This window comes from Macaca mulatta, chromosome 16 (genome assembly GCF_049350105.2).
Source record: "Macaca mulatta isolate MMU2019108-1 chromosome 16, T2T-MMU8v2.0, whole genome shotgun sequence".
NCBI lineage: Eukaryota > Metazoa > Chordata > Mammalia > Primates > Cercopithecidae > Macaca > Macaca mulatta.
Genome location: NC_133421.1, coordinates 70,237,236 through 70,254,847, shown reverse-complemented (window position 1 = coordinate 70,254,847; position 17,612 = coordinate 70,237,236). Strand labels below are relative to the sequence as shown.

General features: G+C 49.7%; 1 protein-coding gene across 2 annotated transcripts in view; it reads left to right on the top strand.

The window, feature by feature from the left end:
• Nucleotides 1–4,796: 4,796 nt before the first annotated feature.
• WNT9B (Wnt family member 9B) overlaps nt 4,797–17,612 on the top strand; it is a 37,889-nt gene continuing 25,073 nt past the window's right edge. Inside the window, exon 1 of one of the 2 annotated variants that reach the window (XM_077972174.1) lies at nt 4,797–4,956. In XM_077972174.1, the coding sequence (XP_077828300.1) occupies nt 4,877–4,956 (80 nt within the window). In that variant the 5' untranslated portion in view covers nt 4,797–4,876. The remainder of the gene's footprint in view (nt 4,957–17,612) is intronic. The other variant, XM_077972176.1, reaches the window with a different exon arrangement.

Below are 17,612 nucleotides of genomic sequence, written 5' to 3'. Positions count from 1 at the left end.
GCAAGGAGGATAAAACTGCTTCTTACCCACACTCCCAACCTCCAAGGCAGCCACTGTTAACATTTTGGTGTCCTTCTCTGCCCCCTTTTCTGTCATGTTCAGGCATGGCTGTGAGTTCCCTGGAAGGGATTCTGAAGCCCACTTTCCCCATTCAGCTTCAGTCCTATTTCAGTCTGGTGTTCCAGAAAAATCAAGTCTCCCATCCAGTTCTATGACCTTGAGGAAGTCATTCATCTTTCTGGACTTTAGTGTCCTCATCTGTATGATGGGGAGAATCATGACCCACACATTACCTCGCACTGCTCCAGAGTCAATGCTAGTGGAATGTTGCAAAGGCATTGCAATACAGTTCAAATATGTGGGGCTAGGACTGATGGGAGTGGTCAGGACAGAGCCAGTTATCATAAGGCTATGGCAAGAAGGCCAGGTCACAGGGAGGATGGTGAAGGACAGGGAGAGGGACAGGTGAGCTCACACCCACACCAGTCCTGTCTGGGCTCCCCAGGACCAGCCCTCCTGGGCAGCTGTGTCTCCGGTCATCATGGGCACCTTCCCTCGGAGCTGCTGGGGCATCATCTGTTCCACTTCCTGTTGGTTCCAGAGTTCATTTCCAGTGCAGTTTGAGGGGATTAGAGGAGAGAGCCAGCCTGGAAAACTGCATTTCCACTTAGGAGGCACAGGAGATCTGGAGCCAACCAAAGACAGATGGTTCCTGAGGGTTTGCTTCAGGCAGGGTGGGCTGGCCCGAGAGCAGGTGCCAGGAAGAGGAAGGAGAGGTCTGCAGACATCCTGGAGCTAGATTTGGTGTGGCCGTAGGAAAGCTTTCAGCCTCATCATGTTTGTGATTTCCAAAGTGTGGTGTGTGTGTGCATGTGCGTGTGTGCACAAGAGGAGGAGAGGGCTCCAGTCCTGAGTGCTGGCTGCCTTGGGCTGGTTAATGGAGACAGGTAGCTGCATGTGGATATCTAAGAATGCTTCTCTTGCATACCTGTGTGAACGTGTGGACCCAGGACCAGCTGTGGGGCTGCCCAGGAATGTAGATATCCATAGGGGAGCAATGGGGGTCTGTGTGTCACCAAATGCCTGGACTTGGGCTGTAGTGTGTGTGCCCCATGGAGCCTGTGTCTGAGCCTAGGAAGGACTGTCTCCATGAGCACACATGTGTTTGTATGATACATCTTTATAGCCATGAAAAGGCCACAAACCAGGGTTATAAGCTGAAAACAACACTTGTTTACTGAGTACCTACTATGTGCTGGGACTTGTGCCAGGCTCTGGAGACACAGAGAGAAGTAAAACTCAGGCCGGCCCTTCAGGAACCCACAAGGCAGAGGGAAGGTGGCAGAGCAACAAATCATTTATGGCACAGGCTGTAGGTCCCAAGGGCTGCTCTTCATGTCTTTCCTCAGGGATCCTGTAATATCACAATTGCAGGGATGATCTGTTTTCACTGCCATCTCCCCCTCCAGGCTATGAGCCCCTTGGGGATGGACACTTAGGAGGTACTCGATGCTTTGTAAGGATGTGTAATGCAAAGGTGTCTGTGAGTCAGGCTGTGTCCGGGCAGTTCTGAGCCAGCCACGGCCAATCATGAGCCACAGTTAGTACTGACAGTACCTCTGGGCTAGGGCTGGGCTCAATTCCTGCCTCCGCTACAGCTGGCCCACCTACACCTGCTACGTAGGCTCTCCCAGCCTCTGTTTTTTTCTGTCTGTGCAATGGGGTTATGACTGTCCCAGCTTCCCGGAGGGCTTGAGGCTTTAGTGAGATCGTAAGCCAGACTGGGCACATGTGCATGTGTGTACACACATACACACACACACACACACCCCTTGGTACACAGGAGCTGTTGTGGAATTATTATTAGCAAGAAGGAGCTATTATCTGGGCAGTTCTGTGCAGCCTTGTTGGCCAAAAAGGCAGAAGCGGAACTCTGAAGCCTCCGTGGGCAAACTGGATGGACACCCCAGCAGACAGAAACCTGGTACAGTTCTAACATCAGGAGAAGGGAGCCCAAGGATGGGGCCATGCCATTGGCTGGCAAGGACTCAAGAGCATCCATCTAAATATTTTCCTCGTATTCCTCACTCTCCAACCACTGATGTCTCCATTGAGTCTTGGGTGCTTCTTCCAGTCTCTTTGATTCATAGGCTTACCCATCAGACATCAACATGTAACTTTCATGAAATTGTGAAAAGGTGTCACTTTGGGAGAATGTGCCCTGCCTTCTCCATGCACAATCATGCTTGTGTGTGCTTAGGGGCATGAGAACAGGAAGAGCAGCTGGGCAGCCTGAGTCGAACCCACTCCATCCTCACCTGCCTAGGGGGTGTGGCTGGGGCCTGGTGGGGTCTATCTGCCATCCCAGTCCATGGCTGTTCCTTCTCTCTGACTCATACTGGTCCAGCTCAGGCCCCTCATGCTCTAGCTTTTGTGATCATAGTTCAAAGTCTTTTGTTTGTTTGTTCGTTTGTTTCTTTGTTTGTTTTTTTGAGATGGAGTCTTGCTCTGTGGCCCAGCCTGGAGTGCAGTGGCGCAATCTCGGCTAACTGCAAGCTCTTCCTCCCAGGTTCACGCCATTCTCCTGCCTCAGCCTCCGGAGCAGCTGGGACTACAGGTGCCCACCACCACGCCTGGCTAATTTTTTTGTATTTTTAGTAGAGACGGCGTTTCACCATGTTAGCCAGGATGGTCTTGATCTCCTGACCTCGTGATCCACCCGCCTCAGCCTCCCAAAGTGCTGAGATTACAGGCTTGAGCCACCGTACCCGGCCCATGGTTCGAAGTCTTACCAGTGATACGCTGGAGTTGGGTCCAGCTGGCCTGCAGGGCTAGCTGTGCACATCTCTTCCTAACTCCAGTGATCAGAAACGATGCCACATTGGTGGCATGAAGTCAGCCATGATGAGAATATTTAAGTCACAGAGATCAACAAATGATACAAATCAGACCACCGTCAACCTTTCTCGAGAACCAGTTGTAAACAGCATCACACCCCGGTCCTGCCTGCAGGTATAACAATCACTGATATTAGGTGCCGGCACCTGCAAGGCGTTTAACATCTTTTCATTTATTTATTTATTTATTTATTTATTTATTTATTTATTTAAGATGGAGTCCCGCTCTGTTGCCCAGGCCTGAGTGCAATGGCATGATTTCGGCTCACTGCAACCTCCTCCTCCGGGGTTCAAGCAATTCTCTTGCCTCAGCCTCCCGAGTAGCTGGGATTACAGGTATGCACCACCACGCCTGGCTAATGTCTTTGTATTTTCAGTAGAGACAGGGTTTCACCATGTTGGCCAGGCTGGTCTTGAATTCCTGACCTCAGGTGATCCTCTCACCTTGGCCTCCCAAAGTGCTGGGATTGCAGGCGTGAGCCACGGTGGCTGGCTGGCATTTAACATCTTACCTGCACAAAAATCCTGTTAGATATTTCTCATCATCCATATTTCATATGGGGCTCATAACTCACATGATTTGACTCCAGGTCTCTGCACATTACACTGGGCCATGTGGCCTCAATAAATAGAACCATGGAATTTGATAGGGCTGGCAGAGCTGCTAGGAATCATCAGATCATCTAATCACTGTGCTCATTTGACAGAGAAACTGAGCTCAAAGAAGCTCAAAGGGGCGGTGTGGGGGGGACTTCCTCTGTTAATGCCACCTAACACAGTAGCCACCATCTTCCCAACACCTCTCCCAACCCCCTACCATGCTGGTGTCCACTGAAAAGCCAAGGTCGCTGTCACTTGATGTTCCATATGCATGGCTAATTTTTTGGAAACTTTACATGCAGATCTTGACATTCATTGCAAGTTATATTTTGTTTTGCTTGATTTAACCTAGTGTTCGAGACTCTCAAAAACATTTTAACTCTCACTTGGGTCATTGGTTGTATGTCTGCTTTCTAGACAGGTACCACCCACTGCTTTGATCTCTGCACCTTCGCTGCAGAAATTGGGGTTAAACTTTAAAAAACAATAAGCAAAACAGAACTTTGGGGCCCAACACTTGAAGGTCCCACCCTATCTACCAGAGATTCTGGCATCTACACACCTTGGAAAGTGGGTCCCTCCTCCCTCAGGGCTCTGTCTGCCCCACTGTCCACTCTGGATTTCTGCGCTGGGGAATATCAGCAGCATTTTGTCAAAAGCCCACGGAGGCCCACGCTGTGCACCTCGCCAGTGACAGTCACTCTCCCGTTTAAAAACAGGGCGCCCTTTCCTCTCTCCCCTCTAACCAAGACTCTGCCTGGCAACAGGGTCCTCCGAGCCATTGGACATGCATTTCCCCCGCTTCCAGAGAGCGGTTCTGCGTCAGGACCCGGCCCTGCCCTGAGTCTGGGGGCTGCGGCGAAGAGACCCATACTCGCTGGGCAGGAGGGCGGACATGACCCGGGTTTTCCACCGACTCCAAATGCGTCCCTCCTCCTCCCCCTCCACCTTCTCTACCTCGGAGAAGCCATTGCGCTTGCCTCCGCCCCACCCCGGAGAGGCAGAATCTCCTCCGTCCCCGCCTCGTACCCTCCTCCCCGCCTCTCCAGGCCCTGGGGGCTTCACGTTCCGCCGCCGCGACCTCGGGCGGGCGCGGCGCCAGGTGAGCGCTCACCTGGGGCCGGAGGGCGGGGCAATGGGGGCGGGGAGGGGGCGGGCTCGGGGTGGTGGCCGCACCCGCGAGGGGGCGGAGCTAGGGCGGCGGGGCCAATGGGGCGGGGGGCTCGCCGCCCGGGGTTGGGGCACCTCCCAATCTCCTCCCTCCCCCAGCGCCGCCTGCCCCGCCCCACCTAAGTTTAAAGTCCCGCGGGCGGCTGGTGGCGGCGCTGCGAGCTTGAGCGGCGCGAGGAGATGCTAGAGGGCGCCGCGCCGCCGGCACCATGCGCCCCCCGCCAGCGCTGGCCCTGGCCGGGCTCTGCCTGCTGGCGCTGCCCGCCGCCGCCGCCGCCTCCTACTTCGGGTCAGTGCCCGCCGCGCCCCCCGCCCGTTCCCCGGCCCGCCCGCCTCTCCCTCCTCCACTACAGCTGGGCCAAATTTTCCCTCCCGCTGTCCTTGGCCCCGCCGAGGTCTCGAATTCAGACCCTAGCCTGGCGCGACCCAGCCCACTTCGCAGTCGGAGTTCGCGCCCTGAGCTCGGTCTCCTGCTTCCCCGACTCCGAATCCATCGCCCTGTTCCGTGTCCGAGTCTCTGGTCCCCTCCGCCGCCGCTCTTCTCATCCCGCCGGGTCTTGGACTCTGCGCACGCCTCGGACCCTTGCCCCGTCTGTCTTGGCTCCGCCCGTTCAGGCGTCAGTCCCCCTCTCTGATGCCCTCTCGGAATCCTCACGCGGGTGCCCCGTCTGCCGCCATCCTGGCCTCCGTCGAGCCGTCCTTGCCTCGGACTCCTTCCCCACCCTCCGCCTTCGCCCTGCGGAGCGGAGACCGAGAGGGCTGGGTGGATGGGTGGGGCGGGCTGTTCCCGGTCTCGGGGCAGAGGATCGTGCGCGTGCAGGGGGAATGGGGGAAGCCTCGGACCGTGAGAGCGCCAGCTGGAGACGCAGGAAGGAACCGTGCGCTGGGGAAACCCGACCACATCTCAGACCTGGCATGGGGTGATTTCTCAGGAGAACACCGGAAAGAGTGAGAGGGCCCTGTGTGTGTGTGTGTGTGTGTGTGTGTGTGTGTGTGTGTGTGTGTGTGTGTGTGTCTGTATGTGTGTGTGTACATGGTTGGAAAAGGAGGATCACAGTGGGGGGTGACACTGGGGAGACAGTGGGGTGGGTGACACCTGGGGAGACAGTGGGGTAGGTGACACTGGGGAGAGAGAGGGACAGGAACTATGAGGGGAATGTTTGGATCAAAAGTTATAGGGCAATTGTTTCCAAGTCCCTTCTTCTCTGACCCTGAATTGCAGGGATTTGGTGAAGGATGGGGGTGGGTATCATGGGTAAGAAGGCACCTTCCCACCCTCCACCCAAAGCCAACTCCAATATGTACAGCCTGTTACTTTAAGCCTTGCCTCCTTTTAAAATCTTCACCCCGAATCAATAGGAGGCTTGCAGTCTGGGTATATACAGCAAAGGCAAGAAAATACCAAGCAAGTAACCTGCTAGAGGCTGCTTTGAAGAAGTAGCCGGAGAGAGGTGTGTAAAGGTCTGAGAAGTTCTGCACAGGTTGGAGTAAGGGCTGTGGGCTAATTTCCAGGTCATGACCCCTGGTGAAAACATGTCTGGGCTGTGGAGGAGGGTATCATCCCAGACCCTAGCTCTGGGCTCAGCTTGCTAATGACATGGGAAGACCACTCAGTCTTTGGGCCTCACTTTCTACTTTTGTACAAAGAAGAGGCTGAACTTGACATGACTGATCCTTTTGCGATCCATCCCAAGAGCAGTACACAACATGTTTGTTGCCCAAATATTTCAGGCTTGAAGGAATGGTTGTTGCCTCGATAGGCAGGATGTCATCACTAGGGCACAGACTCTGGGGTCAGTCTTGCCACTTGCTAGGTGTGTGCTCTTGGCCAAGTCACTTAACTTCTCTGTCTCTCAGTCTCTCAATCTGTAAAATGAAGATTATACTGCCTATTTTATAGAGGATTGACCTAGTATGTGTAAAACAGGACAGTGTCTAGCACGCAGTAAGTGCTCAACTAATGCTAGTGACTTTTATTTTATTTTATTTATTTTTTATTATTTTTTTTAGACAGAGTCTCCCTCTGTCACCCAGGCTGGAGTGCAGTGATGCGATCTCGGTTCACTGCAACCTCCGTCTCCTGGGTTCAAGCGATTCTTCTGCCTCAGCCTCCTGAGTAGCTGGGACTATAGGTGTGTGCCACCATGCCCAGCTAATTTTTTGTATTTTTAGTAGAGACGGGGTTTCACCATGTTGGCCAGGCTTGTCTCGAACTCCTGACCTCAATCTACCGAACTCAGCTTCCCAATGTGCTGGGATTACAGGTATGAGCCACCGGGCTTGGATAGTTTGTTTTCATTAAGGACACCAGGTATAGAATCTTGATGTCCTGGCCCTAACAGTTTTCTGAGCTGGAATGAAAAGGGATGGGAAAAATGGTACCTATATTCTCTTACACATTGGCTCATTTCCACAATTCATTTGTTTACTTGGTTTTTATGGTTGGAAATGGGGCAAGAGTCAGGTGGGATGAGAGGAGAGGGGTTCCAGGAGGACCACCCTAGCTGCTGTATTGGAAGGAAAAGGTGTTCTCAGCAGTGCATGCGGTTAGAATTTGAGGTAACTGAACATGGATGGAGCAGCCTTGAAAATGACAGGTGAGATGGTCAAATAGGCCTGGGTTAGAGCTGGGAGGAGTGAGTATCGGAGCCACCTCTTCCAGGTCAGGAGCCCAGCTGGAAAGAGCTGACAAAGGACACAAAAGCCGCCACCACCCCAATCTTGGGAGCAGGACAGATGCTCAGAGAATCAGCTAAAACTGGGGCCTCGTGATGTTAAGTGTTTGGTCTCAGGGAACAGACAGGATTCAGCCTGAGCGCTCAGTGAAGAAACCCTCTGGTGACTCAGACCAGGTTTCCCAGCTTCCCATCTGCATTTCCTCTCTGGGAGGAATCTGGTATCAGTCATCTACACTGTAGTGGGAAAGTGAGGCAAAGTGCTTGTTCCTCTGCAGTCATTTGCGTTTGATTATAACACGAAGTGCTTTGGCATCCTGATAAGAGAATATGCAAACATCAGGAAGGCAGGTGAGGCCAATCTTCTTGGGCTCTTTGAAATCATAGAATCATAGACTTCAGAGTTGGAAGTGACCCCAGAAGGATCTCTGGTCCAAAACTCACTGCTTCAAGCAGCATGTATTATTATCCCAATTTTTCAGGTGAGGCAACCCCCCAACCCCAAACCACAGTGAGCCAGCTGTTGGTTCTGCTGCTTTTGAGTGAGCCTAGAGCCTAATTCTGTTAATGGTGATTAAAAACAAAACCAAAACAACATAACTAGCATTGCAGTTTCCAAATCACTTTTTTTCTTTATTTGAGACGGAGTCTCGGTATGTCACCCAGGCTGGAGTGCAGTGTCATGATCTCGGCTCACTGCAACTGCCACCTCCTGGGCTCAAGCAGTTCTCCTGCCTCAGCCTTCTGAGAGCTGGGATTACTGGTGCCCCCAACCACACCCCGCTAACTTTTGTATTTTTAGCAGAGACGGGGTTTCACCATGTTGGGCAAGCTGGTCTCGAACTCCTGGCCTCAGGTGATCCACTTGCCTGGGCCTCCCAAAGTGCTGGGATTACAGGCATGAGCCACCATGCCCAGCCCAAATCACTTTCTCATACAGCCACCTCTCTCATCTGTTCCTCAGAGCCCTTCCTCCAGAGCCATGTCGGATGGGTGTAAATAGTTCCCACTAGGAATCTGAAGGTCAGAAGGGTTCAGTGAGTAACCCAATGTCACACAGCGAATTGGTGGGGGAGGATGAATAGAAACCTTGTCCTGCTTCCAGTCTGGGCCCTTCAACCTACAGGGAACAGCCTCCAGTGCTGAGACAGTATGATTCCTCCAGGGCAGCAGTGGCTGCAGAGAGGCTACAGAGGGTGAGGGTGGAGGGAAGCCTCCCTTCCCTGCTTAATTGACTCTTTTAGACCCTCTTGGCTGTAGTGAGATGGGTAAGGCCACGCATTCTTTTCTGTCCTCAGTAGTGAGACGGGATGCACTGATCCCTGCTAGGCTGTCAGTTTGGCTCACAGAACAGCATGGTGGCAGTGGGACAGGAGGCGGACCAGAGGTCAGGGGCTGAGCTAGTCCTGGCTCTAGGACACTCTCTGTGTTGTCCCTCATCAAATCACTCATCTCCAAGGTTAGTAGCACCTGGAGGTGCTAAGGTTCCCTAACGCTAACAGGGCTGGTCCTGGCTCTGGAAGTCCAGGATTGCCGAAGAGTTTTTATTTTGGCTTTGAATGCCTAGGAATTCCACAAATGTTAACTTCTGTGATGTTGTATAAATGAAAATGCACTGCATTATGTGATGAGCTGGGCACAAGACAGGCCCAGTTACCCAATCCAGTCTATTTATTTATTTATTTATTTATTTATTTAGAGACGGAGTCTTGCTCTGTCACCCAGGCTGGAGTGCAATGGCACAATCTTGGCTCATTGCAACCTCCGCCTCCCAAGTTCAAGGGATTCTCCCGCCTCAGCTTCCCGAGTAGCTGAGATTACAGGCGCGTGCCACCATGCCTGGTTAATTTTTGTATTTTTAATAGAGACCATGTTGATTGCCATGTTGGTCGCTCAAGTGATCCACACACCTCAGCCTCCCAAAGTGCTGGGCTTATAGGTGTGAGCCACCATGCCTGGCCCCCAATCCAGTCTTTAAGTCATCCCAATGGCTTCGTAACTAGAAATAGTTTCTGTGGATGCAACTTTTTAAATCATAGTTAACTTTGGTGATGTTTCTTCAGTGTGTGACCTCTGCACTGGTTGAGTTTCTTTCCTCTCTAGGGACAGTACAGAGAAGTTTATTTTATTTTATTTATTTATTTATTTTATTTTATTTTATTTTATTTTTTTTTTGAGACGGAGTCTTGCTCTGTAGCCCGGGCTGGAGTGCAGTGGCCGGATCTCAGCTCACTGCAAGCTCCGCCTCCGGGGTTTAGGCCATTCTCCTGCCTCAGCCTCCGGAGTAGCTGGGACTACAGGCGCCCGCCACCTCGCCCGGCTAGTTTTTTGTATTTTTAGTAGAGACGGGGTTTCACGGTGTTAGCCAGGATGGTCTCGATCTCCTGACCTCGTGATCCGCCCGTCTCGGCCTCCCAAAGTGCTGGGATTACAGGCTTGAGCCACCGCGCCCGGCTTATTTATTTTTTTTAATTTTAATTTTTTTTTTTTTGAGACGGAGTCTCGCTCTGTCGCCCAGGCTGGAGTGCAGTGGCCGGATCTCAGCTCACTGCAAGCTCTGCCTCCCGGGTTCACGCCATTCTCCTGCCTCAGCCTCCCGAGTAGCTGGGACTATAGGCGCCCGCCACCTCGCCTGGCTAGTTTTTTTGTATTTTGTAGTAGAGACGGGGTTTCACCGTGTTAGCCAGGATGGTCTCGATCTCCTGACCTCGTGATCCGCCCGTCTCGGCCTCCCAAAGTGCTGGGATTACAGGCTTGAGCCACCGCGCCCGGCCAGTACAGAGAAGTTTATGAAAGCACAAGATAGTGAACCCCAGCTTTGCCTGTTGCTAACTGTGTGACTTTGGACAAATGTCTTAACCTTGCTGAGCTTTGGGTTAGGAGAATACCAGTCTGAGAGGTGAGCTTGAGGCTTAATTGAAACAATGAATGAAAGGGCTGGATGGGGTGCCTGGCACATACGTGCTAAGTGCTCAGTCCAGGCTCACTCTCAGTGGTTGCTGAGGTTCTAAACACCATCCCAGGTGGTGGAAGTGTCATTACTATAAGCCATTAGAGAAACAAAACATAATCTTTTTTTTTTTTTTTTTTTTTTTTTTGAGACAGAGTCTCGCTCTGTCGCCCAGGCTGGAGTGCAGTGGCCAGATCTCAGCTCACTGCAAGCTCCGCCTCCTGGGTTTACGCCATTCTCCTGCCTCAGCCTCCAGAGTAGCTGGGACTACAGGCGTCCGCCACCTCGCCCGGCTAGTTTTTTGGTTTTTTTTTTAGTAGAGACGGGGTTTCACCGTTTTAGCCAGGATGGTCTCGATCTCCTGACCTCATGATCCTCCCGTCTCGGCCTCCCAAAGTGCTGGGATTACAGGCTTGAGACACCGCGCCCGGCCAACATAATCTTTATTTTTCCCCCAAATCGTTGTTATATACAATGAAATGCATGTTTTTTCTTTTCTTTTTTTTTTTTTTTGAGATGGAGTCTCACTATGTTTACCAGGATGCAATGCAGTGGTGCAATCTCAGCTCACTGCAGCCTCTGCCTCCCAGTTTAAGCGATTCTCCTGCCTCAGCCTCTCAAGTAGCTGGGATGACAAGTGTGCACCACCATGCCCAGCTAATTTTTGTATTTTTAGTGAAGACACAGTTTCACCATGTTGGCCAAGCAGGTCTCAAACTCCTGACCTCAGGTGATCCACCTGCCTCAGCCTCCCAAAGTGCTAGAATTATGGGCGTGCACCACCACGGCCAGCCAATGCATGCATTTTAAAGTGCATAGTTTGGGTTTTAACAAATTATACACATGTATAACACATTTGTGGTGATTCCAATGACTACATGGAACATTTCCACCATCCCAAAGGATCCCTTGTTCATCTTTGCAATCAACCCTCTCCCACCAGCCCACAGCTACTCCAATTCTCTGCTTTCAGTCACTATATGTTAGTTTTGCCTGTTCTAGAAGTTTATATCAAGAAATCATGCAGTATGTAGCCTCTTATGCTTGGATTATTCTGCTCAGCATAAAGCTTTTGAGATTCATCCATGTCATTGAATATAGCAATAGCTGATTCCTTTTTATGGCTGAGTATTCCTTCGTACGTCTATACCACAAATTGTTTATCCATTCCCCACTTGATAGATATTTGGATTATTTTGGCCGGGCATGGTGGCTGATGCCTGCAATCTCAGCACTTTGGGAGGCCGAGGCGGGCAGATCACTTGAGGTCAGGAGTTCGAGACCAGTCTGGCCAACATGATGAAAACCTGTCTCTACTAAAAATACAAGAATCAGTTGGGTGTGGTGGTGGTGGTGGTGCATGCCTCTAATTCCAGCTACTCAGGAGGCTGAGGCAGGAGAATCACTTGAACCCAGGAGGCAGAGGTTGCAGTGAGCCAAGATTGTGCCACTGCACTCCAGCCTGGGCAACAGAGCAAGACTCTGTCTCAAAAAAAAAAAAAAAAAAAAGATATTTGTGTTATTTGCAGTTTTGGACTATTTCAAATAAACCTGGTATAAACATCCATGTATACCTCTTTTTGTGGGTGCATGTTTTCATTTCTCTTGGATAACTGTCTAGGAGTGGATTGTTGGGTCATATGGTTGATATATGCATAACTTATAGAATTGGCATTTTTCAGAGTGGTTTTACCATTTTACACAGTAATGTATGAGAGTTCCAGTTGCTCCATATTCTATGGTCAGCTATCGTCAGTTTTAACTTGTGGCTATTTTCCTAAGTATGTAGTAGTATGTCATTGTGGTTTTAATTTGTGTTTCCCCATTGATGAATGGTATGTTGAACATTTTTCCATGTGTATATTGGTCATTTGAATATCATTTCATTGGGTTATTTGTCTTCTTATTGAATCGTAAGAGTTCTTTATATATTTTGTTGCTGTTGTTGTTGCTGTTGTTTGAGACAGAGTCTCACTTTGTATCCCAGGCTGGAGTGCAATGGCACCATCTCGGCTAACTGCAACCTCCACCTCCTGGGTTCAAGCAATTCTCATGGCTCAGCCTCCCAAGTAGCTGGGACTACAGGCGTGCGCCCCCATGCTCGGCTAATTTTTGTATTTTTAGTAGAGATAAGGTTTCATCATGTTGGCCTGACTGGTCTTGAACTCCTGACCTCAGGTGATCCGCCCGCCTCGGCCTCCCAAAGTGCTGGGATTACAGGCGTGGGCCACTTGGCCTAAGAGTTCTTTATATATTTTGGATACAAGTCTTTGTCACAAGTATTGGTAATATTTTATTCCTGCCTGTGACTTGCCGTTTCATTTTCTTATTGGTGTCTTATGAAGAGCAGATGTTTTTAATTTTGATGAAGTCCAGTGTATCAACCTTTTCTTGTATGGTTTGTGCTTTGTTGGTGTCCTGCCCAAGAAATCTCTGCCTGCCCAAAAGTTGCAAAGATTGTGCCACTGCATTCCAGCCTGGGCAACAGGGCAAGACTCTTTTCTCCTTTTCTCCTTTTTTTTTTTTTTTTTTTTTTTTGAGAATTTCCGTCCTCCAGGCTAGAGTTGCTTCTGCTGCTTTTGAGTGAGCCTGGAGCCTAATTCTGTTGATAGTGATAAAAACATAATAACGAGTATTGCAGTTTACAAATCACTTTCTCATACAGCCCCTTCTCTCACCTGATCCTCAGAGCCGTTCCTCCAGAGCCATGGAGGATGGGTGTAAATAGTTCCCATAAGGAAACTAAATGTGTTACACAATCACAGCTCACTACAGCCTCGACCTTCTGGACTCAAGTGATCCTCCTGCCTCAGCCTCCTGAGTAGCTGGGGCTATAGGCATGCGCCATCATGCCCAGCTAATTTTTTATGTTTTGTAGAGATGGGGTTTTGCTATGTTGCTCAGGCGGGTCTCAAACTCCCAGGCTCAAGCAGTTCTCCTGCCTCAGCCTCTCAAACTGCTGGGATTATAGGCATGAGCCACAGCGCCCGGCCCTGTTTTCTAGAAGCTTCATAATGTTAGCTTTCTTTCTTTCTTTCTTTCTTTTTTTTTTTTTTGAGACAGAATTTCACTCTTGTTACTCAGGCTGGAGTGCAGTGGCATGATCTTGGCTCACTGCAACCTCCACCTCCTGGGTTCAAGTGATTCTCCTGCCTCAGCCTCCTGAGTAACTGGCAGTACAGACGCCCGCTACCGTGCCTGGCTAATTTTGTATTTTTAGTAGAGATGGGGTTTCACCATGTTGCCCAGGCTCGTCTTGAACTCCTGACCTCAGGTGATCCACCTGCCTCGGCCTCCCAAATTGCTAGGATTACAGGCATGAGCCACCGCACCCAGCCAATTTTAGCTTTTACGCTTGAGTCTATGGTTCAGTTTGGGTTAACTAGTGTGTACAGCATGGAGTAAGGGGCAAGCTTATTATTTTGCATATGAGTGTCCATGTGTTTCAGTGCCATTTGTTGAAATGATGATATTTTCTCCACTGTCATCTTTGTTGCTCATCAATTGATTCAATATCTGTGGGCCTATTTCTGGACACTCTATTCTGTTTCATTAATCTATATGCCTATCCTTATGCCAATACTATACAGCCTTGATTACTGTAATTTAAAAAAATGTTTTTCCCCAATAAGTCTTTTGTATTCCTAGATTACTATAGCTTTATATAAGTCTTGAAACTACTTACTATAAGTTCTCTAACCGTGCACTATTTTTTCAAAATTGCATTGGCTATTCAGGATCATTGTGTTTCAGCATAAATTTTAGTAGTATCTTGTCAATATCCACATGAAAGCCTCCTGGGATTTTGACTGGGATTGCACTGAATCTATGCAACCATTTATGGAAGATTGACGCTCTGACAATATTGAGTCTGCTGATTCGCACATAGGCCATATCTTTCTATTTAGAGCTTTTGTAATTTCTCTCAGCAGTGTTTTCTAGTTGTCAGTGTGCAGGCATTGAAAATTTTAAAAAAGAAATTCTTCCTATGCACTCTGTGTATTTGGATGGTATTATTTTTATTTTTTAAACCCCCACATTTTTAGAAATTGAATTGGGGCCTGAGAAAAACACAGTTGGAGGGAAGAAAGGGTAAAAGAAATTTTACTGCTTTGGGGGTGGTAGATTGAAAGCCAAACATCGCTGATAAGAATCATTGTGTTTTGGGAAGGAATTTAGGCCAGCTTGTCCCTGGCTGAGCTGTAACCCCTGAGGAGCTGGGCTCCAGAGTTGGGCTGAGAGTCAGCCTAGCCTCTTTAGTGGATGATGGTGGACTTTCTGTGACTGAGAATGGGAAGGAGGAGAGGAGGGAAGCGGGGCTGGCAGACTCCTAGGCTGGAATCTCCTAAGGAAGAAAAGGCCTGGTGCCTTTGGGATTATGTGCTCAGGAGGAAGTTGGGCTCAAGAGGAGGTGGGCCAAGTGCTGTGAGGGTGACTCCCACGCTGGCATCAGCATGAGCAGGATGGGACATGGCCCAAGGCCCTCTTATAGTGTAAGGGGCACTGGGCTTGGGGTCACATAGATCAGAGTTCAAATCTCCATCTACCGCTTACTGACTGACCCAGGGCAAGTCAGATAACCATTCTGACCCCAGTTTTCTCATCTGTAAAATGGGCTAATCTTGATCTCCTAGGCTTGTTGTAAGGGTTAAATAAATGTATATGTAAGTATTAAAATGCTATCTCTGTATAAGGATTCTAAGAAATCTAGTGGTCTGCTGTACAGCGTCCCAAGTTAAGAGGAGTCTTTGGTGGTAACATCTGTTCCTTCTCTGTGCCTGTATCCTAGCCACTGTACAATTCAGAACAAACCCAGCCTTTTCTGTGCTTAGCACTTTATGTGTATTACTTCAGCCTCACATTGTAGCAACCCAGGAGGTAGGTGCTGATATAATTCTCATTTATTTTAAAATTTCACTTTTTTTTTTTTTTTTTTTTGAGACGGAGTCTCGCTCTGTCGCCCAGGCTGGAGTGCAGTGGCGCGATCTCGGCTCACTGCAAGCTCCACCTCCCGGGTTCACGCCATTCTCCTGCCTCAGCCTCCCGAGTAGCTGGGACTACAGGCGCCCACAACCGCGCCCGGCTAATTTTTTGTATTTTTAGTAGAGACGGGGTTTCACCGTGGTCTCGATCTCCTGACCTTGTGATCCGCCCGCCTCGGCCTCCCAAAGTACTGGGATTACAGGCGTGAGCCACCGCGCCCGGCCAAAAATTTCACTTTTTTAAAAAAAAATTTTTAGAGAGATGGGTTCTTGCTCTGTCACCCAGACTGGAGTACAATGGCATGATCATAGCTCATTGCAGCCCTGAACTCCTGGGCTCAAGCTATCTTCCCACCTCAGCCTCCTGAGTAGCTGGGAATACTGTTGCACACCACCATGCCTGGCTAATTATTATTATTATTATTTTTTTTAAGAGATGAGATCTCACTATGTTGCCCAGGCTGGTCTTGAACTCCTGGCCTCAAGTGGTCCTCCCGCCTCTGCCTTCTGAGTAGCTGAGATGACAGGCACAAGGCATCATACCTGGTCAGTTATCCTCATTTATAGGTGTGCGTGTTGGGGAGAAACTGTCAGAATCCAAGCCAACCTCTTCATCTCTGCCTTATGCTGGCAGTGGAACCCCAATTGGAGGCCTGCCCCCTTAGGGCAGCTCTGTCCCTCTAAGCCCTACCCTGTGGCCCAGGCCCTGCACTTGGCACATGTCCTGGGTATCTCTTGCCCTGTGTGTCTCAAACTCTTGGCTCATTAGCCAATTTTTCAGGTGCTCAGGTCTTCAGTTCACTTGTAGTTTCCTTCAGTAGAGACCTCAGGGCCCTGCTGTTGGCTGAGTCCCACATCCCTAGCGTTGCTCCCTGGTCTGCAGTGAATGTCTTGGTGGGCAGTGCCCTCTCCTTTTCACTGGCCCTTCCTTTCCCCTGGAATCTCCCTCTGTGCCCTGTCCCATTCACTCCTTCATCTTCTGCCTCCATGGGGCTCTCTGGGGCACATACTACTTCACCTAGGCCTGGCCAACTGGGAGCCATGGCCTGGCTTCTGTCACGATGGGAACTGGACACAAAGCAGAGAGCAGAGACTTATTTCCATTGGACTCCAGAAATCAGCCACGCCCACCGCCTCATGGCATGCTGGTAGCAGCAGACATGAGCTGGGGGACAGGGTGGCCTCTTCCACACCCAAGCCCCTCAGCGGAGAGATGAAGGCTGAAGAGGAGGGTGAAGAGTCTTAGGGCCAGAAAGACTTCAACTCCCAAGCTCTGGTCAGTCCTGGAAACTTCCAAGAGGCTGGTTTTAGGGCAAGACCAAAGGGTTTGTTTTTCCTGATGTTACAATCCCTTTGAGGCCAGATGCTGTCAGAATTCAACATTGCTTTTTGAATTTTAGAAAAGCAGGCCAGGTGTGGTGACTCATGCCTGTAATCCCAGGACTTTGGAAGGCTGAGGTAGATGGATCATCTGAGGTCAGTAGTTTGAGACCAGCCTGGCCAACATGGTGAAACCCCATCTCTACTAAAAATACAAAAATAGCTGGGCGTGGTGGCAGCCACTTGTAATCCCAGTTACTTGGGAGGCTGAGGCAGGAGAATCAGTTGAACCTGGGAGGCGGAGTTTGCAGGGAGCCAAGATCGTGCCATTGCACTGAAGCCTGGGCAACAAGAGTGAATCACCGTCTCAAAAAAAAAAAGAAAGAAAAAGAAAGAAAAGTAATATAGGAGGTAGGGGAGGCAGAAAAAAATAAAATTAAAAAATAAAAATTAAGAAAGTAAAAGTATAGAAAGGTGATGTATTGTATATTCCATGGCTAACAGCACCTCTAGCGAGGTTGAGGGCAGCACCTGTCATCTGACTCCATTGTTTTTGCAGGAAGACATCTACAGGTTGGGATAAACAAAGACCATAATATTCTCCCCGGTTTGGGTCAGCGCTTGCTGCTGTATGAGTTCACCACAATGGTTAAAAAAAAACTTGTGGCCAGGCGTGGTGGCTCACTCGTATAATCCCAGCACTTTGGGAGGCCGAGACGGGCGGATCACGAGGTCAGGAGATCGAGACCATCCTGGCTAACACGGTGAAACCCTGTCTCTACTAAAAAATACAAAAAACTAGCCGGGCGAGGTGGCAGGCGCCTGTAGTCCCAGCTACTCGGGAGGCTGAGGCAGGAGAATGGCGTAAACCCGGGAGGCGGAGCTTGCAGTGAGCTGAGATCCGGCCACTGCACTCCAGCCTGGGCGACAGAGCGAGACTCCGTCTCAAAAAAAAACAAAAACAAAAACAAAAACCAACAACAACAACAAAAAAACAAACTTGTAGTTTTCTGAGTTT